This window comes from Aspergillus piperis, assembly GCF_003184755.1.
Source record: "Aspergillus piperis CBS 112811 unplaced genomic scaffold BO85scaffold_4, whole genome shotgun sequence".
Taxonomy (NCBI): domain Eukaryota; kingdom Fungi; phylum Ascomycota; class Eurotiomycetes; order Eurotiales; family Aspergillaceae; genus Aspergillus; species Aspergillus piperis.
Genome location: NW_020291594.1, coordinates 204221 through 232031, shown reverse-complemented (window position 1 = coordinate 232031; position 27811 = coordinate 204221). Strand labels below are relative to the sequence as shown.

Here is a 27811-nt window from a genome sequence, read left to right as displayed (position 1 = left end):
CCTCCTTAAGACCAAGAAACCAAGAAAACCTAAAACAACCCCCCACCCCTTCACCATTTTGACTGCTGCAAGCCCTCGCTTACGCCCTGACAACAACCCTGACTGACACCCATGTTTGAGGTTCCTGTTGGCCCCCAAACCGAAGGGCCAAAACCAGCTAGATAGGTAGAGATAAACAGCCACTACTAAACTCGTCAAAACTAATTCCTTGGCCCGATTCCTATTCATCTACCCAAATCAGCAGCAGCCAGCGAACGGCCCCTTAGACTCCTGCCCTTACTTACCCTATACTAGTCTAAGGCGGATGGATAGCGATCAACGGCTGTCTGTTTTGGTTTCCTTGAACGCCAACCAACACTAATGCAAGGCTGTGTTCGTATGTGGAGTCTGTCCTGGGGCTGATTTTCGTTTTGTCTCTTTGTTTGATGTGTGACTTATTTTTTTCTCTCGAGTCACTGTCAGTGCCGTGCGATTTGCATCGCCCCCATGCAAGATCGGGCGTAATTGTAACCAGAGACAGAAGTTAGTTTAGTTATAGGGGGGAAATGGTGGGTTGGACAAGAGTTATAAAAACCAAGGAGGTATGCTTTTGCTGACTGGGGTTTCAGTATCACTTTCTTTTATTTTCTACTATTTTAAACATACTCGATTCCTTTGAATCAACATATACATTCGTTCAATTATTCTTTTTTCCTCTCTCCTACTTATTTACCATCAGCCTGAGATACCCAGCATATAAAACACTATCTCGCTCACTCACCACACCATATACCCAATTACCTCCATCACCACATCCCAAACAAAGTAATAAATCAAAATGGGCGAAGGTCAAGAATGGTCCTCCGGTTTCTGGGACTGCTGCTCCCCCTGCGGCACCTGTAGGTTCCCTACCCTCAGTGTCCCCCAAGCACTACACACACACATGCACCCAGCTAACCAAATATACACAAACGAACAGGCTTCCTAGGCTTCTGCTGTCCTTGCTGCCTGCACGGCCGCACCAGCTCTCGTCTCGAAGACCCCACCCTGAAAGATGATAGCATGATGAACGGTGGTGTACGTACACTTACCCCCCACCCAACCCCCGGTCTCTCTTTCCATACGACCAATTCAATACTAATAATGCAATTCAGTGCTGCGTCTACTTCCTCCTCAGCTACTGCGGCTTCCACTTCATCCCACTGATGATGAAGCGCGGCCAAATTCGAGAGAGATTCGGCCTGGAGGGGTCCGGATGCGGGGACTGTATGCGGGCGTGCTGCTGCCCGTGCTGCACGCTCATGCAGCATGAGAAGGAGTTGGAGAGTCGGGCGGCGTTGTTGGAGGGCGGTGCTGGTGCTGCTGGGCAGCAGGGGTATAAGGCTCCTGGGGGGATGCAGTATGCTTAATCTTCAAGTTCTGATTAATCCTTGGGTGATTGTGTCGTCAAAGACATTGATTGGGATTGGGATTTGGAGTTGTTGGTGTTTTGTTTCCCTGTTTTTTTATTTCTCTAAAGTGAACATATATGTATGGTGATATGATAAACTGGCTGGTGTTGTCTCCTACGGTGTAACGATGCAAAACTGAAACTAAACAAATACATTTTGATATAGCGACAGTTGTGTACTGTACATGACACGCTCCTTCGGGCACGACCACCGCTTCTATCTATTAGAAAATCACCAAAACAAGAAAACACGGGCCATAAATCTTCTGCGTCTCCTTAATTCTCTCGCTCGCACTCTCTCAATCCACGTTCATGAGCTCCCCCTTTTTACAGAGAGTTGCGGCTCATGTCCGCACGGATACGGTTGTAGTCGAGGACGGCCTCGATGCTGCCGACAGCGCTCATGGCAATGTCCTGATCCCAAAGCTTGCGGGAGGCGAAGTCCATGACATCCTTCTCGGTGATCTGGCCGATCGTGCGCTCGATGTCCTCGGGGCTGAGGCGGCGGCCGGTGGTGATGATCTGGCGACCAATGTCTTCGGCAACGGCGGTGGTGCCGTCAAGGGAGAGGAGGATGGAGGCCTTCAGCTGAGCCTTGGCGCGCTCAACCTCAGCGGAGGTGACGTTGTAGCTCAGGCGAGACCATTCACGGAGGGTGAAGTGGATGAGGTCCTCGAGGCGGGTGACGTTCTCGGAGGTCAGGTAGATACCCCACAGACTGTATACCAATCGATTAGCGAGAACCTTCAAGAACAAACAGTATATAACCTACCCAGTGTCGCTGTAGCTGGTGGAGAAACTCATGAAGCTGTTGGCAAGGCCGTGGTACTCAACGAAAGAGCTGAGCTTGCTGCCAAGGTAGGAGGAGTTACCCATGGCACGGTCCCAGTTACCGACGATGGCCTGGGTGACGAGAGCGGTGAAGTAGTCATCGTCCTTCCAGCTGACACCCTCGACGGCAAGGGCGATGTGGGCAGTGGGGAGAGTGTCGTCACGGATTCTGACCTCGGAACCGATGAACTCGGGGATACGCTTCTGCTCGGCGGTGAGGGCCAGGGCAGCAGAGGTCGGGGGCTTGCTGGGGAGGCCACCGAAGTGCTCCTCAGCGAGTCTCACGAGCTGCTCGTGGGGGATACCACCGGCACCAACGAGGACCATGCGGTCAGCAGTGTAGTTGGTCTTGATGTAGTCGACCAGGTTGTCACGGGAGATGGTCTGGATGTTCTGCTTGGGGCCGAGGATGGTGCGACCAAGGGGCTGGTTCTGGAAAGCAGTGGCGTGGAGGTGGTCGAAAACAACCTCCTCGAGCTGCTTGTCGACCTCCTCCTGCTCACGGAGGATGACGTCGCGCTCACGCTCAATGGCAGTGGGCTCCAGCTTGGAGTTCTGAAGGATATCGGCGAGGATGTCGACGGCCTTGGGGACATCGTTGTTGAAGGACTTGGCGTAGTAGACGGTGTTCTCGCGCTGTAGTCATGCGGCGTTAGTTGCGATCCAAGGGAATTGATTCTTCCATGTTTCCGGGCCGTACCGATGTGTAGGCGTTCAGGTGAGCGCCCATGTTCTCGATCTCGAGCTCCAATTGGTGCTGGGAACGCTTGTTGGTGCCCTAGAGGATGTCAGCAATCGCATTTTCCAGTCTTCAATTTGCAGTCTATCCATACCTTGAAAGCAAGGTGCTCCAGGAAGTGCGCGGTTCCGTTGGTCTTGTCAGTCTCTGCCCGGCTACCGGCATCGATCCACACGCCAACAGTGGAGGTCTGAGCCCATGGGGAGTACTCAGTAGCGATCTGGGGCAAGTCAGTGAATTCCTTGAGCCATTGAGATAACCCATTCGGCGTACCGTGAAACCGTTGGAGAGAGTGGTGGACTGGGTGGTGGAAGGCAAGGTGACCGGGGAAGCGAAGCCACGCTTGACGGGCTGGATGGCCTTCAAGGCGGCCTTGCTCCGGAGAGCCTGGTTAAGGTTGAACGCTAGGCGCCGAGAAGCCATTGTGTGAAGATGGAGGTGGGTTGGGGGAAAGGAGGGAGGAATGAGGAAGGGTGCAACAAGACGGTCAGGTCAGCCCTGGAGATGCGAGGTTGAAGTTCGGGAGTCAAATTGTTCGCCCATCCGCCAGCCAATCACATGACCCGCTTTTCCAAACCACCGCATTCGCTCCGACTGTTCCCTAGCTTCTTTTGCTTAGACAGTTGTTGCTACTAGCACGGTCTGGAGACCGCCATTCAAAAAGTGTACAACATCAGTTAAATCCAAACAGGGTCTATACTCATCAAATGACATCAACAATCAGATACCCATCTCCTACTTTGATCCTCCTCACCATAATTACTACTTATCACATGACTCCACTAGACCCAAAGCAGTTAACCTCCATACAATGAGTCCCAATACTTCCATTACTACCATCATCACCACTAAATACAGCCCTACTCACTCCCCAAACTCTTCGCATACATCTCCACATTCTCCCTCATTGACACGTCACCCACAAACCCCAACTCCAACGCCCTCTTGGTATCAAAATTGGGCGTCCACGTCTGCACAATACGATCAATATCCGCATCATACCTCTCCTCCACCAACTCCCTCCTCTCCTTTCCACCAATACTCTCCAACGCCTCCAACATCTCCGCAATACTAACCTTCAACCCAGGCAAGTTGACCGATCTCGAATCCCCAAAGTTCTCCGCCGGAATCTCCCTCGCCTTGACCAAATTCCTCACCACCGTCGCCGGCGAACAAATCCACATCTCCGTCTCCTTAGCAACCGGCAACACCGCAGGCCGGCCATTAAACGGCTCCCGAATAATATCACTCGCGAAGCTACTCGCCGCCTGTGTCGGTTTTCCCGCCCTCACGGTAACAGTGGGGAGACGGACGGCACGACCATCCAGGAACCCGCGACGGGAGTAATCATTCAGCAGCGTCTCAATGATGAGTTTCTGAGATCCGTACGATGAGGACGGCACGGCGGGGAAGTTACTCTCATTGATGATGTAGCCTGGTGGTGCAAGGCCGTATACTGCTAGACTGGAGGTGAAGACGACTTTGACGCCGGGAGTGACGGTGCGGAGGCGGTCGAGGATGTAACGGGTTGCGTCGAGGTTGACGCGCATGCCTAGTTCGAAGTTCGCTTCAGATCCGCTGGACATGATACCGTGGAGGAGGTAGATGGTGTCGTAGCGGTTGGTGGAGGTGATGAGGCTGTCGACTACGCTTGGGTTCGTGAGGTCTGCTTCGATGCATTGTGCGCGGGAGGCATGCTGGGCTGCGCTCTTGGGGATCGTGGGGAGAACAACGTCCGTGAGTGTTACTGTCGATGATGGGAGGGTGGTGAGGAGGGCTGCGGCGAGTTCTTGTCCAACGTAGCCGCTGGCTCCGGTGATGAGTATGGACATGTTGTAGTCGTAGCTGTAGTTGTAGTTGTAATTGACGTGTGTTGGGAGTTGCCAGCTATGTGGATTGCTGCAGACTGGCTTTTTGGGGGGGTAAGTGATAGTGATGTCGCATTATATGACTTCTTATATAGTAAAGGCAGTCAGCCTACTGCGGGGTTGAGCGGAGACTTGAGAACCACTACTGCGAATGCAGTCATTCATTTGCCTCATCTCCAAGCCAAAGTCCCTCACACATCTTGAAATTGCTCAAAATGAAGCCTCTCATTAGCCCAGCATCATGGATCCACGCAGCAAGTCCGATTAGTGGAATTTATTGAGGCATTTCGGTCTGTTCTCCGCTGGACGGTCCGAGTGCCGAAATGTGGGCAGAAAGCGGATGGCCGGGGGAAGTCCGAGATGGGGTCAACGTACGATGGGCTATGGGTATTGTCTAGCAACACTACACGTTGTATTACACAAAAGGATGGTGAATCATTGACCAGCTTAATTAGCAGCTAAACTCTTGAACGACCAGAAACCGTAAACCTCGAAATTTTCTGACTCAAGAAGTACATCTAAGAAACCTGGACATGAGGACACACAAGGAAAAAATTCGAAGAAAATTGCAACAGATCACGGAACACTCGACGCCGTAAAAAGGGGAAGCATAAGTAATTATGACATGAGAGAGACAAAAGAGCAAAAACCACCGGATTCTTTTTGTTTCTTAAATTCATGCAGAGCGCTTGTAGATACCAGACACTATACAGTGGTCACGTTCGAAAGGCTCCAGGGTCAGCTGTTCCCTGGGCTTGATCCTCTCCTCTCTCATCTTCTGGACTTCACGAGCGAACACAACCTCGGGCTTGGCGGTACTGTCGATACAGTTGGCCTTGACGGAGACAATGACACCACCGCCCTCCTTGAGGAACATGTGGGCGTTCAGGCCGACAATACGGGCCTGGTCAGGCTGGGCAACATCGGCGAAGATGACATCGACCATGGGGACGAGCATGCGGTAGCGGAGAGGGTGTCTGGCGTCCTCGACAATGGGGATAACGTTGGTGCGGTGGGTAGCCATGCCGATCAAGTCACGGCCGGAACGGTGGGAGAACTCAACGGCGTAGACGTTACCAGTAGGTCCGACGATATCGGCAACGTGACTGACGGAGGTACCGCTGGCGGAACCGAGATACAGGACCTTGGAGCCAGGGCGCATGTAGATGTCATCCAGACCACCCAGGATACCGGCAGCCAACTTGGAACGGAAGGGGTTCCAGACACGGTATTCGGTCTTGGTGACAGTGCCATCCTCCTCAGCGGGGGACTCGACAGAAATGCGCTTCTCACCGTAGACGGCCTCTCCGGGAGTAAGGTTCTTGGTGACGAGCAAATCTTCCTTGCCACCACGGGCGACGAAAACACCAGCGTGACGGTGGGGTTCCTATGCGAAATCCTGTTAGATTCCACCCAATTTCTTTCTTCTCGATTGGATAATCAGGGAACACCTACAATGATGACCTTAGCACCACCCTTAGCACCCTTAGCACCACCGCGACCACCGCCGCGAGGACCACCACGGCCACGGGGGGCACCACGACCACCGCGGGGAGCACCACGGCCACCACCGCCACGGCCACGACCACCGGCACCAAGACCGCCTATAGAACGTGAAAAGATTAGCGACACGTTCTGTTTTTTCCTTAAGAGGGAGAACCGCAAATCCAGCACGCGATTCGGGTCGACCGTATGAAAACTTGATGTGCTCTTGGAGAAGACAAAACTTTTCCATCGCAACATGCAGAATCCAACTGATTCGACGACAACAATGCGAACAGATCACATAGACCCGCATGTCTTCCACGTTTCTCCCAAGATAAAATCAATCGATGGTGAACAAACCTCTACCACCACGGCCACCACCACCTCCACGAGGAGCACCACGGCCACCGCCACGTCCACCACGAGGGCCACCGAATGCCATTGTGATATATGTGATTTAGATCGGAAAAATGTCGATAAAGACGTAAAGTCAAATGCTGTCAGTCCAGAAAAGTTATCGGACTGATGCTTCGATTCTTCGGTTGCGGTATAACCGGAGAATAGGAAAAAGAAAAATTGGCAAGGAAGGCCCGTTCGGGAGAAGGAAAATCCGAAATTGTCGAGTCTCGAGGACCTTGAAGAGAAGCTTTTGCAGAAAAAATGCACCCGCACTGGCGTTCAGTGTTCGGTCGAGGCCGTGCTGTTCGTCGTTGTTGCGGTCGAGATTTTTCAGACGGAGCCTTGGATTCTTTCGAAATTCAGTCGGCACTAGGCCCCGTTGGGTGCTAGCGCGGCTTGCTGCTGTGGGCACTCAAGGCACGTGACAATGCTGGATAGCGAGGTCACCTGACGCTGGCCAGCCCTGCCAATCGGAAGGCGCATCGCTCTTCTCTGACAACTCGGCGCTTAGGACTGACCCTCAACAGTTGCAGAATTGACAGCTACGCTACCTAATGGGCCAGGATTACGCGCTACTGATTACTTTAACATGATGTATAGTGTACCTGTCATGAAACATTTCTTCAGTTACGTCTATTTACAGTGCAACTGCTCTGTACCCCACCCCCCATCATGCACCATAGAAATAATAGTTGGCCGCATACTGCACAGTAAACACCGACTGCATTCCTTGACAGGTCTTCGGGGCTGAACCGGCAACCGTGTCTACTCGATAGACCGCTTCGTACTCACCGACGGTACCGTTGATAGTAGTCAGGTACAGCCATTGGACAGCCCCATTGCTACCCTGAATAGCACTTGACGGAGCATCGAGCGAGTCTTGTTTCTTCGTGATCGCAATCCCATACTGCCGAGATGCCAAAGTATCCAGGTTAAAAACTGGTGTGGTCGTATCTCTGAAGAAATGATGACCCAAGAGTTCAAGGTTTGCCGGCGGGAGAGGTTCCTCCTCGTTACTGGGCAACTGTTCCTTGTACACTATACCCGGGAGTAACGACAACATGTCTGGGTAATTGGCCGCGATGCAGGTTGCATTGTAAAGACGCGCCACTGCACCTATGGCTTGGGGTGTTGAGCTCGAGGTCGAAGTGGCACAGGTGTAGTTCTAAGGAGAGGGCTTGTCAGTTTGAGCGGTTCTCCCCCTGCATTGTTTGTGTGACAGTAGGCGGGTCAGTTTCCGCTTACCTGGGTGCCACGGCCCACTGCCACATAGATTGGGCTCATCCCGGACGGTGAGGGCAGGCTGGACGCGTATGACGGGAGGGAGATTTTGGATGTGTCGCATGAGTTGCCGCTCTTGATGAGCTCTTCTCCCGTGCTCTCGATGTACTTGCTCACTTTTCCGAGGTAGGTGGCTAGGTCTGACGAGTAGTCGTATACGTCGTTTAGGAGAGTTGGTGCTGCCATGGAGCCTGCTGTCAGGCAGCCCAGAAGAAAGAGGCTTGCACGCATTCCGGATGCTTGGTACAAACGTGATGTTCTATTTGGAAGAGGGTGGCAGGATCAAAATAGCATACACTGTATGCGAGGATAGAATGAAGTTCAAGGATGGAGAAGTCGAGAGGAGGGAGGTTCTAACGCCGACGGGTCTCTCTTAAGAAGAATAGCAATCGTGAAGAGTTGAAGGAGAGGAAAGGAAGAGATGAGCTCTCTCCCCTGAGATGAACTAACTATTGGATGGCTGGGGACCTGAAGAGAAGAAGAGAAGGATGCATCCAGCTGGACGAAGGGCTATATAAGAATTATTTCCAACAGACCGACAGCCACAAGAAGAAGGCTTGCATGTGCAATCAAACGCAGTACCACACCGGCCTCTTGAAACCCATAATGTTGTATCTATAAACAGCCTCGACTCACAGCAAGCCTGAAGGCGCCCACAGCACGCACAAGCAATGCGATCATCCCATTGGTGCAAGAATGGGCGCCAGGCATGAATCCTTCACGCCTCCAAAAGTGCCGAAAGTAACGGTATACGAGGGTGGGCCACGCGAAACACGGTCGTCTATCCTGGCGACTATTTCTGCAGAAGATAGAGTCGTTGGCGCGCCATGATTGGTATATCGAATGATCGAAGCCTTTTCGACTAACCCTGTCTAGTGACAAGGTTTCATTGGCGCCGACAGTTTAAAAAATGTCCGATCGCCTTTCACCGGCTATTAATAGAGCAGCCCTAATATCTCACCGTGAGGGGTCGGCGCTTAGCTTACTAGAAGCTTGCCAATGCCGGTTAGCCTGCAGATTCCCGTCCACACTCCCCCATGAACAACTTGACGACTACGAGTCTATCTATCCCACCCCCCAAGGGTGTGTGTATCCACAGTATGATTTGGCAAATCGGCGATCGCTGTAGGGGCTGGTTATTTTTGGAAGATCCTTTCACAACAGGGATTATCAGGACTTATTATAAGAGAGGCCTGTGCTCGACGCTTAGCTACGCTTCTAGTGTAGGGCAACGGCTGTTATCTTGGATTTGACCATTTGTTGAAGTTGAACTTGGGCTTATCATTGCCAATGCTAAACAGATGTGTGATGCAACGTGCGTGGTCAGTCTTGTTCCTGAATCGAAGCAGGTACTCATCAGAATTGACGTACTAGACAACCTCGTGGAGATACCACCCGCCACCCCCATACAGCACATGCCAGACGCAGGATGGCCCATTCCCACTCTGAAATAGTAGGCTCAATCCTGTCGACAGGGATTATAGATTAAGCGGCATAAAAATAGGAACGGTAGACTCTATACCGGCTAAGTAAGGTTACTAGTCGCAATCTCGAAGCATCTCACGTCACAAGATCTCTATTCTGAGTCTCATGGAAGCTACTGCCGATCCTAATTCCCTCTAAACTCGAAAGATACAACCAATCATAACATCAGAGCATGCAGAGATAACCAAGCTTCTGAGAAAGCACACTGATACTCGTTCTTGGAAGCTCCACCAGAAGGCCAACCCCACGGCTTGTTGATGCCTGGAGATCCCCTCTCCATCAAAAGCAATTCTGCCCTACCACAGATGAGTTGTCCTGACCAAAAGTTCCTCTAGGCACCTACTAACCCATAGATCAGAACAGAGTCTGTGCTAATAGTACGTCTATTCCCGCAACGGCCGTCTTTGGCCCGAATGCAACCCTCTTATCATGTATAGGACGGGCTCTCAGACATCATCAGCGGCACATTCCGCTTTTCCTGAGTAGCCTCTCCAAATAGCGGAGTCAGTCTCGCTTCTGCAGTCATCGCACGACTAGTTCTGACTTCCGGTGTGATACCCTCAAGCCTGCAGCAGAGTTGTCACCGTCTCCGCGACGGATCATCAGCTCCTCGGTCACTTGAACCATCTCCGAAACAGCGAAAAGTCCTCGCTTCCCTGCTAAACCCCACGTAACATGCGCTATTTTTCGGGGATAGATCCTCTTGTGACTTCGCGTGCATACATAGTGTGGTTTTCTGGATCCATGGCTCGTAGAGCTTTCGGTCTTCGGCCTTGCCGTCTACGTGAGGAGGACTTTGGCTATCATGCGTTATTTTTTTGCATTTCGTGGAGTGTCAGCTCCGTCTGTCCGTGTCGGATTAGGGATTGATGTATTCATGTTGCTATTTATGTAGATTAGTGATGTCACCGATCTGTAGGACTGAGAATAAGGGGATGCTTACTCGGATAAAGCGGGTAAACGGTTCTAGAAGGTAGTATAGAGGTTGGAAGTAGTATACTGCTAAAATAGAGAGACATGAGAGTAGATGGAACCTTTTGTTCTTTGCATAGAACATAGTACTAAACTAATCCGCCACTTCCAAACACACCCTGTGTAAAAACACATTAGTAACTTGGGAATAAAATCCTTCTGTAAAAGCCAAGAAAAGAACTAAAACCATACGCCATGCGGATACGACGGAAGCTCTCAATGTTCGCCCCTTTCCTTCATTCTCGACTGAGTAGTTGATCCGCTCGAGGTCTATGGGCGGAAGGTCACACGCGGTTTGCTGAACCATCGGGGCTATTCTGTGCTTTTCAGGAAGCCGATAATCTGGAGGAAGTTCCATAATTCATTGTGATTGTCTTTTACTTCTTTTGCTATGTCTTTTCTGTTTCCGTGCCCGTGTAAACTACTTGTCCAAATCCCTGTTCTTGGCATTTGTCTAGGACTTTTCCGGTTTCATTCTTCCAGTCATCACTGGTGGTAAGTCCAGATACTCCCGCATGTTGTCCGGGGATCTCGGACAACATATGGCCGATAGGAGCCAATTGTCAGCTTCTTGGCACTTTTCCAATCCTATTCAAAGCTCCTGTAAGTGGCATCTAGTCCTTGTAATGAATAGAGCATTCTTCCGAAGAATGGTGGCACTTTGCTAAATGAGATTCCATTGGCGGAGCCCATAAAGTAATGATTCCTTTGCAAGATACCTACCTCGAAATACCATCACAAGGTGGCCCTCGAATCATAAGGCTGTCAAGGTTTTAATTAGGCGGCTACTACACAACTGGGGGGCGCCCCTTCAATGGACTACTCCCAAATCCATTGTACCTGTAAATCGACATTATTATTTGATGATTCAGCTTGTTAGAAAAGCTGTAGCATATCGGGTGGAGCTCAGCCGGGTACATTTGAATAATCCGCACATCCCAACGCGGCCCATGTGCGGTCATTGTGATAATCGATGTTCAATCACAGTAACAGGACGACCGACGTCTCCAACGGCATGTCAATCCTACTAGCAAATGACACCTTTCAACGGCAATCAGACTATGAAGTATTGCCAAATGTACGCCGAAAGTGCATCAACAATTTCGCTTTTCTGAAATTATCTGGTCATCCATGACAGCTCATAGGGACTATAGAAAGGCTTATGTGTATACACATGGAGCTTGATGTCGGAACTTTTCGTAGGAAATAGCGGTTATCGGTTCGGTTGCTCCACACTCTGGCATCATTCGTCTCGTTAGATCTCAGTTGACTTTATTTAGAAGGAATTTGAAATTTATTAGGTCATGCGAAAATTAAAACCCGGTTTGGCAGGTTAGGGTCAAAGGGTGTGTCCTTCCTCCCAGGTGTCCTGCTGGGATAATAACAATCCCACAACACTTCCTTGATCCTACCACAGTCCCTTCTATCATCTATCGCAAATAGAATCCTCGCTCTCATTATCTTCATGACTTATTATTAGTGACTCGTTTGTCATCTACCCAGAACGTCGTTGTCTCCTCAACGGACGGTTCAAGCCCAAATCTGCTCAAGATGGCAGGCGAATGGTTTCGACGGACCCCTGCCCGGGAGAATATCGAGGCAAATGATCGTGAGGAAGCAGGACAAGTTCGCACCGAAGATGAGAGCATTGAAGGTGAGTTACCCGACATCTCCCATTTGAAGCAGCGGACCAAAGCCATTTCAAGCATCTAGAACGGAGTTTTGTGAAAGCGACGAGTCATTACCATTATCGGAGTCTACTTCTGGGCTAATGAGACGATACCGCATCGTCACGGACTTGAGCAACAGACTTATAGAAGCTAGACCCAGGGTTGTCTTTCGGGCACACTACGTTGTGCCCGGGTTCGAAAACGCCCTTCCACTCTTAGACAGCAAGGCGCCTGATTCCAATCACGTCTACGGTCTCATACACTTTCTGAAACATGGCGAACCTGCTTGGACTTCTGACGGTTTTGAACATGAAATGAGCAAGGTGATATCTGCGTATTATCGCTGTGCCAAAGAGGGGCGGAGTAAAGGTTCATGGGTGATGGACTATGTTCGACCGCTCTTAGACTTGGCTATCGATGATCTGCCCTTGGAATCGTGGAGCGTGTAAGCCACCGTGCACAAGTCGCAGCAAGAATTTTGAAGCTAATAGACTCGGTTGCAGGCAAGCCGAACCTGTGAGAGACAAGTATCTGCCTGCTCATAGTGCGAGAGAGATGTTCAATCATAACCTTGACTTAGTCGTTGGTCTACCGAAAGAGCCTTGGAAAGAATGTTATAGGCTCGCCGGGATAGATATCCCTGACCGAGAGATGAGTCACATCGAGCATGCGCACACAGGGAAAAGACTACTTGGCCTCGGTGTTAAAGTCAAAGGACTTAATGGTACTAGTGCTGAAGCTCGAGTACAATTGGGAGTATGGATGGCTGGTCTAATGTCTTGGGCTCATGATTCTTATCGACATGTCTGCCCGGGTATTCCCCCTCCACCTATTATCGGATGCACAGTGGTGGGGCCTATCTGGAAGTTCTACATAATATATGCGATGGGTTGTTCTTCTGGGGCGTTAAAAGATGTGGTACGCTGATTCATAAGTTTATTGCTTTGTATTCATCTTTGAACTGACATCTGCAGTATGTCTGGGGTCCCATTCCCGAGCTCGAGGGGGATGCCACAAGCCGAAAATGCATGCTTGAATTTGTCATCACCCTGAACCGTGTCATGAAGTATATCCGCAGGGATTATGCGCCGCTAATGTTTGGTCGCCTTAACTTGAATCTCTGACGAGCCGAGTCTCACGCTGGTTCCATTTCCTGTCCCTTCATGGCGAAATTTGCCACGGCCATGTTGACTGGAGTCTAAATATCTCTTTTAGCTAGTTAATTTATATCGTATTACTCGCTCAGAATCTCAACGGTTGCTTCTTTCTGGAAATTCGGAGCAAGACTGACCGTCTTAGGACAAGGTACAAGAAGAGATGAATGGTCGGGGGTGGCCTAATCCATATCAACACCACCTTATTTCAACTATTTACGGAGCGTTCCATCCTCCCAGGAAACATTGAGGCATTGCATCATTATCCTCCTAATCCTTTTGATCTTCACCTCAACACTATTGCATACCTTTGCGCTCCGGAGCTAGCTTCCGCATTTGGTAGTACTTTGCGAGGTGCATAACCAGAGAATTTTATGGTGTGTTAGTCAGCTTGCTTAATTTGCATATCTAATCATTGCGATGTGTAGTATGTTGCATTCTACCTAATTTTTTGTTACGAGAGAAGTATTTGGTAATTAGGTGGTTCTACATTCTATCTGGGTTCTATCGTGATGTGGTATGATATGATAGATAGCCGGTAGAGCTAGTATAAATGGAAAGACCATTGTTTCATTGCCGCATTGTATGTATCCCCCTAGTCTACATACATATATTGGAGTGTTCTGATATACAGATGGCTAGTCTCACGCAACAGAAGTCGTCTCAGCCGAAGCCATCTTATGAAGCGGAAAATTCCTAGGGTCACTGTCCTCGTTGTAAGTATGGGCGGATTTCCACCGGCGACGTAGGAGCGTAAATACAATCAAGGAGATAATTGCAATCCCGGCGACGGCAGAGCCGACACTAATGCCTGCGATAGCGCCTTTGCTGAGTCCGGAGCTGCCGGAACTAGAGCTAGTGGATGTCGCAGCTGAGGTGGAACTGCTTGTGGTTGTGCTGGATGCGCAGATAGATCCGCGCCATTGGTGGAAGGTGCCATCTTGGCCGGCACAGTCCCTGGGTTTTGTTAGGCTTTTCGGCTGGTAATGGCTCGGTAGGGGAGGGGAGGGGATGGGGTACGGACGAGAAGATACAGTCCTGGGTTTGGGTGGCGAAGGAATCCGAGTCACAATAACAGGCAGTGTTGTTGCTGGGTGTTGAGGTTAGCTTTTGTGGGTTGCGAAGGGGGGTGTAGGAAGATGTGGGTACGTACTAGTTGCTAGACGAGCAAACACCACCGACAGTGTCGGCGGCTGTAGACTGGCACTCTAGGATGCAGCTACTCAGGGTTATGGTTGAAGTCGAGGCAGCTGCAGTTGCGGTGGTGGTAGCAGAAGATCCTCCGCACTGTGAGCCACGATAGGTGTGGAAGGATCCGATATCATCCGAGCAGCTCCTTGTATGTGTTAGCATGTATAAACGGTCACACTAAGCGTGGTTTGTTCGTACTTTTCCAGGCAGGATTGAACATCAATGGGGAAGTTACCGTTGTTGCAGTAGCAGCTGGTCTGGTTGCTGTGCGTTGATTATGAGATGCTTGCTCGGAGAAGCAGACGTAACTGTATTCGACTTACTAGTTGCTGGTGCTGCAGTCGCTTGCAGCAGCCTCGGCTTGGCAGTTAAGGATGCACTCACTCAATCTTAGCGCTGTCAGTATAGGCACAGAGTCAACTGTGGCAACTAGATGATACTCACCCATTGACCGCCGAGACAGCCCCGAGGAGTAGAAGTGAGATAGTTAACTTCATATCGGGGAATACTATGTGGTCTATCCTGGAGGAAGAACAACCAATTGTCTAAAGAGGAGGGGGCAAGGCTATGAACTCGATGAACAAAACGAAGAAGTTGTTCGAAGTAAAGTGCTCTGATACCCAATTCCAAGTCGTTCTGAGGCCGCTATATAGTGCTCATTCTCGGAAAGAGCAATCCGGAAGCGAGGCCATCGTGGAGCTCCGTCTCGCACCCCCTCATCTCTACAGCCAATGTCAATTGACATCCTATATTGCATCCAAGACACGGGTCAAGTATGGAATTCTGGGCATCCGTCATGCGCTGCACAGCTGTACGGAGAAGGAAGATGCCAGTGAAAGTGGTGTGAGCTCGTAGACTTCCCAACCGAGATATGAAAGGACCAGCATCAATTGCAGGGGTATCCTATATGCGGTCAGATGTGGTTGGATGAATTGGAAGGTATGCCAAGCGCAGGATGATAGTACATCAGGGCTGAGTGGGACTGGCGAGCCAACCCACGAGACACCTGGATCAGATAAGATAAACCAGCTGTTTAAATTGGCCCGGAACATCAACTCCGATGCACGGTCAGCATTGAGTTCCCTTATAGAGAGCCATTATATCCACGGATTGCTGCCGGTCGTTCCGATTTTAGCCAACAACGTCCCCCGCGACCAAGTGGGTCAATAATTCCCGGGTTGATGTATCCCCTGCCGACCGAGGTTGGCATCCGATGCATTGTACCCTTGATATCGTTATCTCCGAGGCCCGATTCTGCTTCCCGATTCTTGGATGGGACCGCGAGAGACCGAACGGACCACCCGGCTAATCCGCAGGCAAGATGCCTGTTGCCTGTCTTATGTGCCGTGATGGCGACATGAAGTGACATGCTCCAACCTATGGTCGGGTAATGCTCCCAATACCTCCATGTGACTCTATAGTCGAAGCGCTTATTCACATTTCCCCTTTATGTCTCTGCCTTCAGCTGTGTGAAGTGGAGACCACGTCATCCCGGGTTTCTGCCCCTGAGAGACCCAAATCCGATCTACTTCATAAGGAGCTTGGCATGACTTCTATTTCAACGGGGGTTTCCTTTCCTGAAATATTGCCTCAGGCATCCAGGTGGTGGCTATTCGACAGTCATGAAGCTCGATACCAAGCGGCTAGCTTGGGCTTTATTGCCATCGACAGTGGCATCTAGCCCATTTCCAGCCGAAGAACGACTTGCTGTGCCAGATGGCTCTACTTATGCCAATCACATCTTCAATGCTCTGCATAACTCCATGAAGATGTTCGGCAGCGTCATGCAGCACAACGGGATGTCCATCTTCATTGCCACGGTACCTGAAGGAACGGAATTCTACCACGGTACCTCCAGTGCATATCGTATCAACGGAACTGAGTGGCTGGCTTTTGAGCCGGAGCATGCCATGGCTTTTGCCCACCCTAGTCGGATTCGTCATCAACAACCTTCTAAGGCTAACAACCCGCCACTTGACGATGAGGAACGGGGCAGTACGGAGAAAAGCCATGATAAGAATTGGAAAGGGTCAGTTAAACATGCAAATGATTTCGAATCGGAAACTGGCAGCTGGGTGCAAGATCATGCTCGGCACCGCGAACATGTGAAACCATATCGTGCAGGTTCTCGCGATAAGCATCATAAAGAGTCGGTTCACCAGCAATGTGGCTCTGATTCGGACAACAGCGGCTGGACTCAGGATCATACCCGGCACCGCGAACATGTGAACCCATATCGTGCAGATTCTCGTGGTCACGCAAAACACCACAAGCTTGACATGACTACTGAAAGCACGGCTCACCGAGGCCTCTTCACTCGCCAATGGAAGAGATTGCAGTCAATGGTTCATTATTTCCTAACAGATCAAGGAGAACCCCAGAGATTGGCTGTGGAAAGTCTCAGCTCGCAAGCTCTTCCTAAATCTCACGATGGTCACCATAACAAGCCTGGCCACCAGAGTCAGTCAGACATTGAGGAGCATCAAGAACAGTCATCTTCCAAGCCCATCGAACCTACAGCTGAAGAACAGACAGGATATTTCCACACCTATCGCACTAAGCGTGAACTACGTCTAGTCTACTTCGATGGACAGTCGGCTGCAAAATCTCTCAAGGGTACCCTCGACATGCAGGATATAGTCCTTCGAAACGCATCCCTCTTCGATGGCAGCCCAGCAGAGGGTGACAACCTGCGTGCCGAAGATCTGTGTGCCATGGCCCGCGATCAGTGGGACAATCGTGTTGACGGATTCATTCGAATGGTCGGTGGCTTCGAGGTTATTCTCTGCTCTTTCGCCGATAACCTCGACGTTGTGAGCATCCTCAGCACCTACCCATCGCGCAATGGCGACGGAGGATCCCACCTCAGCTATGCCCGGGCACTTGCTACCCGATTCGACGGCATCGGAGGTGGCAGGGTGTCCATCAACTACAATGACTTTGTCACGATGTTCGCATACCCGGACGCAATGTACTTCGACGATCAGGGCCTTCCTCGGGTGGTCGACGATGCTGCAAAGCTGGGATCAGTGCGCGCACACATTGACCGACTAGTTAAAGGACCTGACGCGACAACCCCTAGTATTAACTGGCAAAACGTCGTCGACATGATCATGACCAGATACCAATACCGCATCAGTCTGGCATTGTCTCCGGCCATTTCCACTCACCATGAACTTCGACGTGAGCTCCACCTCGCTATTGAGCCATTTATCGACGCGCGTGCGCGCAACTCGACTGCGGAGGTTGAGCGCTGCGCCAAGCAGTTCTGGGTCTCTGGCGCTGATACTACCACTGTCCCAGCTCAAGCAGTTTCTCGGGTCTCGGAGCGATTATGCTCGAGTTTGGTTGCTGGCGCGAGCGCAGAGACTTATGAGGAGGGAATTGCAATCATTGAGGAGCTAAAGCACTACTTGGATTGGGCGGTCTTCAGGGAGTGCAATAAGTGCAAGATAGACGAGGTTTGTCAGCTCCCTATTTGGCCCTCTGGCTCCAAGGAGGATTTCGTTCGGCCGCGGTGTGGTACCGGTCTGGCTCATGGCTCGGGTGGCTATTGGGACATGATGGGCAAGATCCGTCAGCATTAGTATGATCCTATTGTTGTGCTTAGGACCGAGGAGGCTGGTATGGGTGGCTCTTGAGTACATCGCATCGCGCTTGGTATTCTCTGCAGTTTCTCAATCTTATTGAATGTTGTCTGGCTGTGTCGTTTCGTAGACTTGGCTATTACTGGGTGGACGCCCAATGACGCAACCCTACTATGCATATGAGGTAGCTTCGACTCTCCAAGTTGGTTTAGGATGGGGTTGTTAATCGCGTGGTTCTTTTCGCGTTAGGTGTAGTTATTGTTCGGTTACAACACTAGTCCCAATTATGTTGTTGGGTGTGAGTAAACTCGCACGAGGGCCGATCATTGAAATTAGAGCAACACATCTACGATATCGATGAGGTGATATATGCCATTGTTGGAGTTCCACATTGAAATTCTGCACGGAATTGATGATAGTGTTCACAGGCTGAGGGAAGAATTGTGAAGAGTACTAAGGATCCATCCTTCCATAGTGGTAAGAGGAACGTCTTCCACAATATATATATTTAGCGACTCGCCCCTAACAAACGAGTGCTAACAGCAACCATCAACCGAATACACCGCTGAGCCATTATAGCTCGTGACTAACTATAGCCCGAGGGATGCCGAAGCTCAATAATGTGCAAACAGAGCAACCCCTACTTCCTCAGTTGTATAATTTGTATGACGAATGTCACGATAGGGCTACCTGCGCTCTGGAAACACATGACGTTAACTAAGACTCATAGATCTTAAAGAACGCCCGTGTTTCAACAAGCAACGCCCGGGTGGTCTAGTGGTATGATTCTCGCTTAGGGATACAAACCCAAGCATATCTGCGAGAGGTCCCGCGTTCGATCCGCGGCTCGGGCCGTTTCCTTTTTTCCTTTTCTCTTTTTGCACTCCCTATCGAGAAAAGGAAGAAAGGATGCAAGAAAAATAGATCAGTTAAGGAAACCACGTGCTACTTTCCTTATTACTCTTTCTTTTTCCCCCTCCTTCCAAAGCTCAGACCCGTGTAATATGCAGCTTGGTCAGCAGCAACACCCGTAGGAGCTGTTGTACCTCCGTACATTATTGCCCTGTACGGAGTACTGCATGTCACAAAATTTCTAACAGCTACGGCTCTAGTCGATCGAAGCACCCGAGTATCATATAGAAGTATTTGCATTATAGAACATAGGATATTCACATAGAAAAATATCAGCACAGATCGTAACCGCCAACCAACAAACGCCCTCGAATGATTCGTCGCTCCCAACGGGCTAGAATACAATGATAGTCATAAGATCAACCCGCGTGGTTGAAGCCTTCTTGCTGCCAATCGTCTCCATGGAGCTGCTGGCCCACGTAGCCGCCGCTACCGCTGCCCCCGCCGGCCATCGCAGCCGCAGCGGCCGCACCAAGGCTTGCGCTGCTATGCTTCTCGATCTCCATGGTACTCATCATATACAGCATGACGAAGATCAAGATGTGTAGAGCAAAGCAGTAGCCCGCGAAAAGATTCCGGCTCGTGCGGTTAGCGAGAATGATCCGGGTAAGGGAGAATACGATTCTCTCCGGTAGGCTCATGCGCTTGTATGCACGCGTAGACTCACGGCCCCGGAAGGCAGCAAATGGTGAGATCTGAGCCTCATACGCGGATTGGTACCGATCGAGGGAGAGCCCTGACGGCGTGTCCGCCGATGGGTGGATGGACGAGGCATTGGGCCTGCTTGCGTAAGCAGAGGCGGACGATGATGCGCCTGGGCCACGGTTGTATGTTGAGACATAGCGTGTCTTCTCATACAGGCTGAGGTTGTCTTTTTGCAGAGAAGCCACCTCTTGCCTCAAGGACTTCACTGTGCCGTACAGCTTCGACAGCTCTTCCTCCAGTTCAGCGTTCTTCTTCTTGAAACGATCACGCTGGGCTTGGATCATAGGCAAAAGACCGGAGCCGCCCCCAACTGGCTCTCCCGCACGGATGGAGTCCATCGTGTTGGCTGAAGCCATGGACTGGTCAAAGCCCGAGATGATGGACGAGGTGGGCGACACTGCGCCCTTGCGGGACGAGTGTGGGTACTTGGAGGTGTAGGTACCAGCAACAGACATCGCCGAGGACGGGAATGTGTTTGCAGCCTCCTCCTGTACACGGAGAAGATCATTCTCCAATGTGGTAGAGAGCTTCTGCGACTTCTCCAACTCCTCTTTCGTGGTGGAGAGATCCTCGCGGAGAGTCTCTAGCTGACCCTGAAGGTCGCGATGGGATACTCGTAGAATGGTGAGCTCGTCTGTCAGCTTCTTATTCCTGGCGAGCAAGAGCTGCTCCAAGCTATTTTTGTTCTTTGACCCATCCTGGGACTTGGTAGCCGCGCCGTTGGCGTTCGCAGCGTCTGTAAGATCGGCAGCATCGTCGTCATCACCAGGCGAGAACTCAATAGACTGGAACTGTCAGATAGCCAATCAGAATGGAAGGGTATTGAGATATTACCTTGATCATCTCCAGTTCCCGACGGATGTCTTCATAGTCAGCGACCTTCTCCAACTTTGAGCGCAATTCCTCTTTCTCAGCCGTAACACTTGTGATCTGCCTCTCAGCCTGAGAGTACTTGGACTCCCAGGTGTGTCGCTCAGACTCCTTGTCAAATCGTGCAGCTTCAAGTTTGCGCAAAAGGGACGAGTTCTCCGACTGAAGACGCAGGTAATCAGGGTCATCCTCGACGGACGCCGCGTGGCCCGATTGCGAGTGGGAGACGGCTTGAGCCAGCTCGAGCCTGAGTTGCTCATTTCTCGCCTCGACTTCCGCCAGCCTCAGGCCCGTCTTCTCCAACTCAGTCGAAACCAATTCGAGTTCCGCAGCGCTAGCTCCGTGGGTGCTCTCGCCGCCCTCTTCCTCCTGGCCCAAGCGTTGTGACACCTCATAGCTTGCCTTGAGCTCCTTCACCAAGCGCTCCTGATTCTCCACCTTCTCCTCCAGACTCTTCTCCTTGGCCGTCCAATTGTTCGTCTTCTCCGACAGCACCGCCGACCACGACTCCTCAACCTCCTTGATTTTAGATTCCTGGTTCTCCTCTAGCTTCTTCCTGGCCGCCCGTTCTTCTTGAAGGCGCTTCTCCGTATCCTCCAGCTGAGAGGTGAGACGGTCGACGGAGCCTTGCAGGCGATCACGTTCCGAGGTCAGTTTGGGGACGGTTTCTTCGGAATGGACGAGGGAATCGATGGATGCTTCAAGGAGAGGGTAGGGATCAGGCGCTTCGGACAATGATGAATAGAGCTGTAGGAAGGCGGACGAGGAGGCCTTGCCCTGGTTCGTGAGAAGATCGATGAACCCCTGGTAAGCTGTGAAATGTCAGCGACGGCCGGACGAATGCGGTTGGCACCCCACGAACCTTTCAGAAGACCCTTGTACTCGGCAAGCTTCGAAGAGTCATCTAGCTTCCTGAAGTCCTTGGTCTTCTGGGCGAGATCTTTGCGCTGGACGAGTGCATCGCGCTGCTGAGCGACGATGTCAGATGCGGTACTGTCTAGCTTTGCGACCGTACTGGCGAGATCGATACCTATATCAAGGAACTCGTTAGCTGCCGGCTACTTCGGCCCAAAATACTAAGATCGAGGCGACAAACCTCGCCAGGCCGCAATGGCACGCTGGAACTTGTTGGCTCCTTCCGGTAACTTGCCGGCGGCGGGCTCGGAGTGGTGACCATCCTGGCTATTGTCAGGGACAATGCCTTCGGTAAGAGCGAAAGCGTCCATGGTTGAGATTTGGGAATAATCCGCTTCAATGGAGCAAGAATCAGCGCAACACCCCCATCCAAGACCGGACCGGCAACACCACGACTATCCAGAGAGGGACAAGTAAATGAAGCCAGTTAATGTGAAACTACAGCAATGCGGAGTGACACGCCGACCGGGCCGATGATCTTCCGAAGACAACAATGAGCAGAGATGCCCAATCGCGTGACGAGATGGCGTGTATATGCAAGGAAGAGGTGTCCTCTTGATGACAAGACAAGATACTGATAGTCAGGATTCTAGTGAGTTGACGGTTCAAGATGAGATTCTCCTGGATCGATGCCGGTAGGTTCCTATCCGATCGTGGTTCAGCCCCGTTATTTATAGCAAACTTGGCCACGTTCGTCTCAGATAGGGCCTTTTTAAGGTAAGGATATGCTGAAGAGACCCCGAGTAAGCAGTGGCTTGAGATGTATCATATGTGCTGCCTGCAACCTAAAGTCTGCCTCGTCAGTGGTGATGAAGCAGCTGAAGCTGTCACAATTGCAGACAAGACGGCTGAATCATCAATACGCAGATCGATGCTTATACTTGCATCTAAACACAAGATTCGTTCAAGAAGACAGTGTTTATGAAGTAAAAGATTACTGACCATCAATTGCAGTTCTTCACAAGAGATAACTAGTTATAGTTAAAAGTGATAGACTGATAACCAACTAACTGCAATCATAGAATGGACTCCACCTGAGTCAGCAGATAACCCCGGGCGGATCCACCCGCGCCCAGCCTCGCCCGACTGAAGCTCCTCCCAGTTCCTGTCCTGATCTTCCTTCCCCTCACGTCCCCATCCTGTCAGGAACCATCTCTCAAGACACCGAGCTGGCCTCATCATGGTGTCGGAAGAGGAGGGCATCAGCCCGCGCAGAAGGCGGAAGATTGGCCCTCCAAAAGCTGCACCTTATGTGTTCCGGTCTCTCTTCGACCAGGTGCCCTTGAATGCGGACAATGATGACGATGAAGTCCACATCACCTGCGTCGAGTATTGGAGTGCGTCCAGCATTGTTGATGGGAGAGCGAAGCTAATTGGATGATTTCTAGATGACAATCTATACATTGGTACCTCTGCCGCCGAGATCCTACATTTCGTCTGCCTCCCACCGGACCCCTCGGACAAGTCGAACGAGCCGTCATTCATCCTCGCCTCAAGACTACCAATCCCTTTCTCCCAGCCTCCGTCAGCAAAGCTTCCGGGTATACAGCAGATTGTGTTATTGCCAACGGTGAACAAGGCGTGTGTGTTATGCAATGGGACGGCTACATTCTACATGTTGCCGGAGCTCAGTCCGGCCTTCGGGAACACCAAGGTCAACAACTGTCGCTGGATCGGTGGGCTGGATTTGAATGCAACGGATGAGTCGGAAAACCCCGTTATCATGATCGCCGCCCAGAATCGGATGATGTTGGTCAGAATTGGCGATGATGCTCGACGGATAAGGAACATCGAGTTTCCTGGCTGCCTGGTGGCGGCGCGGAGAGGCATAATCGCCTGCGCTGCTGATACACATGCGTACTCTTTATTGGACGTGGAAAACCAACAGAAGATCCAGCTCTTTCCTGTCTCATTTTCCAGCGAGGCATTCGACTCGGGTCCTGCCGGAGACAGATCTCCGTCGTCACCCTTCGCAACCTCGCCGCTGGAGAGCCAGCATGACAGAGGATCCGGTCCGAATCCGTTCACCGGGATGCTGCAGCCAAAGACTCATACCTCGCCACATGACAGGTCTAGCTCTGTTACGCCGGAGCTGTCTCCTGCTGGAACCCCGCGACAATCGATCTCGAAAGACCGAGCCGAAAGTGCTTCTCCGAGGATATCTCCAACCCACTCGACCCGGGACTCCCAGTCAAGTCCCGATGACCGAAAACCCCTCCCACCCATACCTAAGCCGCACACACAGTTGAAGCCTCATGTGCTGTCGCCGACCTCGTCGGAGTTTTTGCTCGTTAGAGGAACCGATACAACCGAGCCCGGAGTTGGCATGTTTGTCAATGTAGATGGCGACGTGGTCCGTGGTACAATAACATTTCATAAATACCCCGAATCAATTGTGATCGACAAGGGCGACGAAACTCACATGATACCATCACCGGAGAACACGCAGGATGAGCTTCTTCTGGCAGTTATAGAATCAGAACAGGATGGCCAGAAACGGAAGTTCCTGGAAGTGCAGCTCTGGGATGTCGATCCCGGGGAGGCGGAGGACCACAAAACCTGGGTAGAAATACCGTCGGCCAACGACATGCAGACTACCCATGCTGGTCTATGCCATACAATCAGCCCAAGCAAGCTCGAGGTATCTGAGCTGGGGAATCTGCTACGTATGGTTCGTCTAAAAACTCCGTTGTCGCCCCATGTACCGGCAGCCGACCCACGAACGCAGTCGTCGATCGAACATTTGCAGAAAGAAAAAGAGCTCTTCGAGGCCCAGGAATTGACAGACTCAGAAGGCTCAAAGGAGCGTGGCTGGGAGGCGGAACGAAACGCCGAGGAAGCCAGGTTTGCGCGTGAACTAGGCCAGACGCAAAGCAGCATGGTGCTGTGGAATGGAAACCAGATCTGGCGGGTGGTGAGAAACCCACTGACCACACAGCTCAATGATGCTCTACAGGCGGCTCAGGAGACAGGCGCTGGCGACTCCAAAGCTTTCCGGAAAGCAGTTGCCGATATCATCCATCATGTTCAGACAACGGAGCCCAAGTCGGAATCGGAATTCTTGGGCTTGAATTATGTGAAGCAGAAAGCAAGCCTGCTTCTTTTCGCAGACCTCATTTTCATGGACCCGACTGTCCGAAGCGATGCGATCATTGATGACACAGAGCGAGCCCTCATAGTTGGTGAACTAGATCCGCGTATTGCGTTGCTGCTAGTTCCCCTCTTGCGACGCGAGGTTCTCCAGGGCCCGCAGGGAATCTGGGTTCATGCTGGTCTTGCTGAGGTCACGGAAGCCTACGTGCAGCGGCTCGACAAGACAGAGAATAGCGGAGCTTCCGACGCAGCAGTTCTGGATATGATCAAGCGGTTCCTATTCTCCTGGCAGCAGAAGAGGGGTTACGGCAGTATCACGGATGAAAACTATGTATTCGACAGTGTCGATGCAGCTCTTCTGCACCTGCTTCTGGAGCAAGATGCACAATTGTCAGCCGAACAACGCGTAAAGTCGTCTATTCGCGCGGAATTGAACCGTCTAGTGGATAACTGGAAGGGTAGCTTTGACCGGGCAGTAGCGCTGTTAGAAAGCTACCGGCGCTTGTTTGTGCTCAGCCGCTTGTATCAGAGCCACAGAATGTCGGGGAATGTCCTCAAAACCTGGCGACGGATTATCGATGGCGAGGAGGATCGCGGTGGTGAGGTCACCGTGGGTGGAACCGAAGCGCAGATGCGACGGTACTTGGTCAAGATCAAGGACGCACAATTGGTGGAGGAGTACGGAGCATGGCTGGCCCAGCGCAATCCCAACTTGGGTATTCAAGTGTTCTCAGACGGCACGAGCCGGGTCAAGTTGGAGACTACGGATGTGGTCAGTTTGCTCAAAGAGCGCGCGCCCAATGCGGTACAGGTGTATTTGGAGCATCTCGTCTTCGTTCGAAATGTAAGCGCCATCCTGAATTATTTGGATCATGCTAACACGTCCAGCACACCCAATATGCGGACGACTTACTCTCCTACTACCTGGACACCGTGCTCTCCGTGCTTGAGTCCTCCCCAGAAGCGCGTGCATCGCTCGCAGAATCCTACTCTACGTATCGCGCCCTGCAGCCACCCAAACCCACCTACATGAACTTCATCACCGAAAATACACCCGCCGAGCCATGGTGGCAGTCCCGGCTCCGCCTGCTCCAGCTCCTTGGGGGCGGCAGCGGCGGACACTTTACCTCCCTGCCCGCGCGCAACCTAACATACTCCATCCCAGCGGTGCTCGCGCGGATCGAACCGTTCCAAAACGAATTGGTATCAGAATCAGTAATCCTCGACGGCCTACAAGGCCGACATCGCGAGGCGCTCCACCTACTCACCCACGGACTGGGCGACTACGACTCTGCCGTGCGATACTGCCTCTTCGGCGGCCCGCGCAGCACCAGCACGACAGGAACTTTGGTCGAATTCGCTGAGCGCTCCCTGCAATCCGAGCTCTTCCGGTACCTGCTGGACGAGTTCCTGCAGATCCAGGATCCATCAGAGCGGCTCGAGCGGACAAGCGACCTGCTGGGACGATTCGCGGCGTGGTTCGACGTGGGCGAGGTGCTGCGCGTGGTGCCGGACGAGTGGAGCGTGGACCTCCTCAGCGGGTTCCTGGGGCATGTGTTCCGGGTACTGATTGCCGAGGGACGCGAAGTGCGGATCGAACGGGCCTTGAGCGCGGGGCTGAACCTGCGGATTGGAACAGAGTATATCGCAGGAGTGGAGAAGCTAGGTGGCTGGGTGGAAGATGAGAGTGGACTGCGCCGACTGAAGGATGGTGGAGCAGCCGTAGAGGGAAGTGATTTTGGAGAGATGGTGAATGCCGAAGCCGAAGCCAACACCAATGTCCACGTTAACGAATGATGTATATACCTAATAAAGAATACATTCACATGACACTTATCAATTACATGACCCAGACCTATAATCTAAGAAGGGAATAGGAGAAGAAAAACAAAAGGAAATCAATCCAAGTCCGGCACCGGCAACCCATTAACAATCTTGACCTTCCTCCCCAACTTATCCAACGCCTCCTTGGAATTCCTCGCCCTCAACTCACTCGTCTCCTCATCACTCACCAACACGAAGTCATACGTCAACAACGCATGATCCTCCGAAACCCCATACTTAGCCGCATATTCCGGCCCAGCCTTACCAATATCCACGACCAGCGAATCCTTAACCCCGAAGACGGCATCCGAGGTCTCATAGGGATCATTACGGAGATACAGCGCCCTACATACCCACTGTTAGCCACATACCCACATACCCACATCCCCCCTCTCACTCAACCCCCTCCGGGGAGGAAAAATAATACATACGTAATCAAATGATCAAACCCGCCCTTCTCAAACATAAAATGCATATGACTAGGCCGATACGGATGTCTCCCCAAGACCTTCAACAACTTCCCGACAGGCCCATCATGCGGAATAGGGTAAGGGACGGGCGTAATGGCCTTGAACCAGAACACTCCTTCCTCGTCGGAGGTCATGATGCATCTCCCATCGGGCCCATCCCTCCCGGGATACTGCACATCATAATGGCCCGTGGAATCCGTCTCCCAGATATCGATCTTGACGTCAGACACGGGTTTCCCGTGGGTATCTTTGACCGTGCAGACGACGAGGAGGGGCTCGCCGGCGGGATCGTGGCTGATGCTGGACCCGGGGACGAGGGGCGCGGCGTCGTGCGTGTGGAATGGACCGAGCACGGTGCCTTCGGTGCTGTTGGGGGGTTTGGGGTGGTCGATGGAGTCGACGAGGATGGAGAGGCCGAGGATATCTGAGAGGAGGATGTATTCCTGTGGGAATTAGTTAGGTAGCTGTCTTTAGCTAGCTAGGAGATTGTGGGGGGTATTGGGGGATGGGGATGTACCTGTCTAACATCCGAACAAATCTTGCCTACTTCCGTAAGGAATCTCAACCCGGTCATCCATTCATCGGTGCTAAGACGGGTTTCTCTTGCGAAGTCGTGGAGGTGCGTGACGAGTCGCTCGAGAATGTATTTTAGTCGCTCGTCTTCGCAGAGAGAGTTGATTCGGATCACGTTCTCGGTGATGTTGTCGACCGTTAGGTCTTTCATGGGTGGGATTTTGACTTTGCTGGGGTCCATCTTTTCTCTTTTCTCTTCTGGTGTTGGTGAGGATGCAATTGGGAGGAGAGGAAGGGTATGTGGTGGGGGGTGTTACTTCTTCTATATGTTGACTGCGGGGACACACCCCACATTTCCTATGGTGGGTGGTGGGTGGTGGGTGTGTAAATTGAGGGACGGTTATTGGTTGGGTTGGTT

General features: G+C 51.6%; 11 protein-coding genes and 1 non-coding gene across 12 annotated transcripts; 5 read left to right on the top strand and 7 right to left on the bottom strand.

Moving 5' to 3' along the window:
- The first annotated feature begins 523 nt into the window (after positions 1-523).
- On the top strand, positions 524-1565 carry BO85DRAFT_220356 (PLAC8 family protein). The gene is made up of 3 exons (XM_025654688.1): positions 524-878; positions 959-1056; positions 1134-1565. Exons 1-3 carry the CDS (start codon positions 818-820, stop codon positions 1386-1388), a joined length of 414 nt encoding a protein of 137 aa, XP_025518046.1. The 5' UTR covers positions 524-817; the 3' UTR covers positions 1389-1565.
- BO85DRAFT_446705 (mitochondrial processing peptidase) lies at positions 1478-3503 on the bottom strand. The gene is made up of 5 exons (XM_025659560.1): positions 3273-3503; positions 3094-3219; positions 2961-3038; positions 2202-2896; positions 1478-2147 (listed from the first exon to the last, which is right to left on the bottom strand). The coding sequence occupies exons 1-5, from the start codon at positions 3420-3422 to the stop codon at positions 1757-1759; spliced, it is 1440 nt and encodes a 479-aa protein (XP_025518045.1). The 5' UTR covers positions 3423-3503; the 3' UTR covers positions 1478-1756.
- Positions 3504-3639: 136 nt separating this feature from the next.
- On the bottom strand, positions 3640-5331 carry BO85DRAFT_446704 (SDR family oxidoreductase). The gene has a single exon (XM_025659559.1). It carries the CDS (start codon positions 4829-4831, stop codon positions 3860-3862), a length of 972 nt encoding a protein of 323 aa, XP_025518044.1. The 5' UTR covers positions 4832-5331; the 3' UTR covers positions 3640-3859.
- Positions 5299-7083, bottom strand: BO85DRAFT_446703 (rRNA 2'-O-methyltransferase fibrillarin family protein). Its single transcript, XM_025659558.1, has 3 exons — positions 6713-7083; positions 6323-6471; positions 5299-6254 (listed from the first exon to the last, which is right to left on the bottom strand). Exons 1-3 carry the CDS (start codon positions 6792-6794, stop codon positions 5544-5546), a joined length of 942 nt encoding a protein of 313 aa, XP_025518043.1. The 5' UTR covers positions 6795-7083; the 3' UTR covers positions 5299-5543.
- Positions 7084-7353: 270 nt separating this feature from the next.
- On the bottom strand, positions 7354-8744 carry BO85DRAFT_446701 (uncharacterized protein). Its single transcript, XM_025659557.1, has 2 exons — positions 7997-8744; positions 7354-7916 (listed from the first exon to the last, which is right to left on the bottom strand). Exons 1-2 carry the CDS (start codon positions 8261-8263, stop codon positions 7422-7424), a joined length of 762 nt encoding a protein of 253 aa, XP_025518042.1. The 5' UTR covers positions 8264-8744; the 3' UTR covers positions 7354-7421.
- Positions 8745-12040: 3296 nt separating this feature from the next.
- On the top strand, positions 12041-13342 carry BO85DRAFT_517711 (uncharacterized protein; the record flags this gene model as incomplete). Its single annotated transcript, XM_025664927.1, has 4 exons — positions 12041-12143; positions 12196-12604; positions 12663-13077; positions 13134-13342. The coding sequence occupies 4 exons, from the start codon at positions 12041-12043 to the stop codon at positions 13281-13283; spliced, it is 1077 nt and encodes a 358-aa protein (XP_025518041.1). The 3' UTR covers positions 13284-13342.
- A 615-nt stretch (positions 13343-13957) lies between these two features.
- On the bottom strand, positions 13958-15001 carry BO85DRAFT_485277 (CFEM domain-containing protein; the record flags this gene model as incomplete). The annotated part of the gene is made up of 6 exons (XM_025663317.1): positions 13958-14270; positions 14338-14403; positions 14467-14649; positions 14703-14768; positions 14828-14893; positions 14949-15001. 6 exons carry the CDS (start codon positions 14999-15001, stop codon positions 13958-13960), a joined length of 747 nt encoding a protein of 248 aa, XP_025518040.1.
- A 1125-nt stretch (positions 15002-16126) lies between these two features.
- On the top strand, positions 16127-18253 carry BO85DRAFT_508773 (uncharacterized protein; the record flags this gene model as incomplete). The annotated part of the gene is made up of 1 exon (XM_025664476.1): positions 16127-18253. One exon carries the CDS (start codon positions 16127-16129, stop codon positions 18089-18091), a length of 1965 nt encoding a protein of 654 aa, XP_025518039.1. The 3' UTR covers positions 18092-18253.
- Positions 18254-18854: 601 nt separating this feature from the next.
- On the top strand, positions 18855-18945 carry BO85DRAFT_t90. The gene has a single exon. It is a non-coding gene; the product is annotated as a tRNA-Pro (tRNA).
- A 271-nt stretch (positions 18946-19216) lies between these two features.
- BO85DRAFT_220157 (CCAAT displacement transcription factor COY1) lies at positions 19217-22139 on the bottom strand. Its single transcript, XM_025654684.1, has 4 exons — positions 21675-22139; positions 21441-21608; positions 20543-21390; positions 19217-20493 (listed from the first exon to the last, which is right to left on the bottom strand). Exons 1-4 carry the CDS (start codon positions 21802-21804, stop codon positions 19363-19365), a joined length of 2277 nt encoding a protein of 758 aa, XP_025518038.1. The 5' UTR covers positions 21805-22139; the 3' UTR covers positions 19217-19362.
- Positions 22140-22546: 407 nt separating this feature from the next.
- Positions 22547-26762, top strand: BO85DRAFT_220170 (putative TGF beta receptor associated protein 1). Its single transcript, XM_025654687.1, has 3 exons — positions 22547-22830; positions 22882-25430; positions 25475-26762. The coding sequence occupies exons 1-3, from the start codon at positions 22674-22676 to the stop codon at positions 26381-26383; spliced, it is 3615 nt and encodes a 1204-aa protein (XP_025518037.1). The 5' UTR covers positions 22547-22673; the 3' UTR covers positions 26384-26762.
- On the bottom strand, positions 26151-27810 carry BO85DRAFT_446697 (intradiol ring-cleavage dioxygenase). The gene is made up of 3 exons (XM_025659556.1): positions 27398-27810; positions 26842-27323; positions 26151-26755 (listed from the first exon to the last, which is right to left on the bottom strand). The coding sequence occupies exons 1-3, from the start codon at positions 27632-27634 to the stop codon at positions 26485-26487; spliced, it is 990 nt and encodes a 329-aa protein (XP_025518036.1). The 5' UTR covers positions 27635-27810; the 3' UTR covers positions 26151-26484.
- Position 27811: the final 1 nt, after the last annotated feature.

Coding starts and splice junctions, on each gene's coding strand:
- BO85DRAFT_220356 (XM_025654688.1), top strand. CDS start 818: ATGGGCGAAGGTCAAGAATGGTCCTCCGGTTTCTGGGACTGCTGCTCC. Junction 879..958: donor CTGCTCCCCCTGCGGCACCT/GTAGGTTCCCTA, acceptor ACAAACGAACAG/GCTTCCTAGGCTTCTGCTGT. Junction 1,057..1,133: donor ATAGCATGATGAACGGTGGT/GTACGTACACTT, acceptor AATGCAATTCAG/TGCTGCGTCTACTTCCTCCT.
- BO85DRAFT_446705 (XM_025659560.1), bottom strand. CDS start 3,422: ATGGCTTCTCGGCGCCTAGCGTTCAACCTTAACCAGGCTCTCCGGAGC. Junction 3,220..3,272: donor CTCTCTCCAACGGTTTCACG/GTACGCCGAATG, acceptor GACTTGCCCCAG/ATCGCTACTGAGTACTCCCC. Junction 2,148..2,201: donor ACCAGCTACAGCGACACTGG/GTAGGTTATATA, acceptor ATTGGTATACAG/TCTGTGGGGTATCTACCTGA.
- BO85DRAFT_446704 (XM_025659559.1), bottom strand. CDS start 4,831: ATGTCCATACTCATCACCGGAGCCAGCGGCTACGTTGGACAAGAACTC.
- BO85DRAFT_446703 (XM_025659558.1), bottom strand. CDS start 6,794: ATGGCATTCGGTGGCCCTCGTGGTGGACGTGGCGGTGGCCGTGGTGCT. Junction 6,472..6,712: donor TGGTGGCCGTGGTGGTAGAG/GTTTGTTCACCA, acceptor CACGTTCTATAG/GCGGTCTTGGTGCCGGTGGT. Junction 6,255..6,322: donor GTGGTGCTAAGGTCATCATT/GTAGGTGTTCCC, acceptor GATTTCGCATAG/GAACCCCACCGTCACGCTGG.
- BO85DRAFT_446701 (XM_025659557.1), bottom strand. CDS start 8,263: ATGCGTGCAAGCCTCTTTCTTCTGGGCTGCCTGACAGCAGGCTCCATG. Junction 7,917..7,996: donor CAGTGGGCCGTGGCACCCAG/GTAAGCGGAAAC, acceptor CCCTCTCCTTAG/AACTACACCTGTGCCACTTC.
- BO85DRAFT_220157 (XM_025654684.1), bottom strand. CDS start 21,804: ATGGACGCTTTCGCTCTTACCGAAGGCATTGTCCCTGACAATAGCCAG. Junction 21,609..21,674: donor TGCCATTGCGGCCTGGCGAG/GTTTGTCGCCTC, acceptor TCCTTGATATAG/GTATCGATCTCGCCAGTACG. Junction 20,494..20,542: donor GGGAACTGGAGATGATCAAG/GTAATATCTCAA, acceptor TGACAGTTCCAG/TCTATTGAGTTCTCGCCTGG.
- BO85DRAFT_220170 (XM_025654687.1), top strand. CDS start 22,674: ATGGTGTCGGAAGAGGAGGGCATCAGCCCGCGCAGAAGGCGGAAGATT. Junction 22,831..22,881: donor CACCTGCGTCGAGTATTGGA/GTGCGTCCAGCA, acceptor GATGATTTCTAG/ATGACAATCTATACATTGGT. Junction 25,431..25,474: donor ATCTCGTCTTCGTTCGAAAT/GTAAGCGCCATC, acceptor TAACACGTCCAG/CACACCCAATATGCGGACGA.
- BO85DRAFT_446697 (XM_025659556.1), bottom strand. CDS start 27,634: ATGGACCCCAGCAAAGTCAAAATCCCACCCATGAAAGACCTAACGGTC. Junction 27,324..27,397: donor TTTGTTCGGATGTTAGACAG/GTACATCCCCAT, acceptor TAATTCCCACAG/GAATACATCCTCCTCTCAGA. Junction 26,756..26,841: donor GGGTTTGATCATTTGATTAC/GTATGTATTATT, acceptor GTGGGTATGTAG/GGCGCTGTATCTCCGTAATG.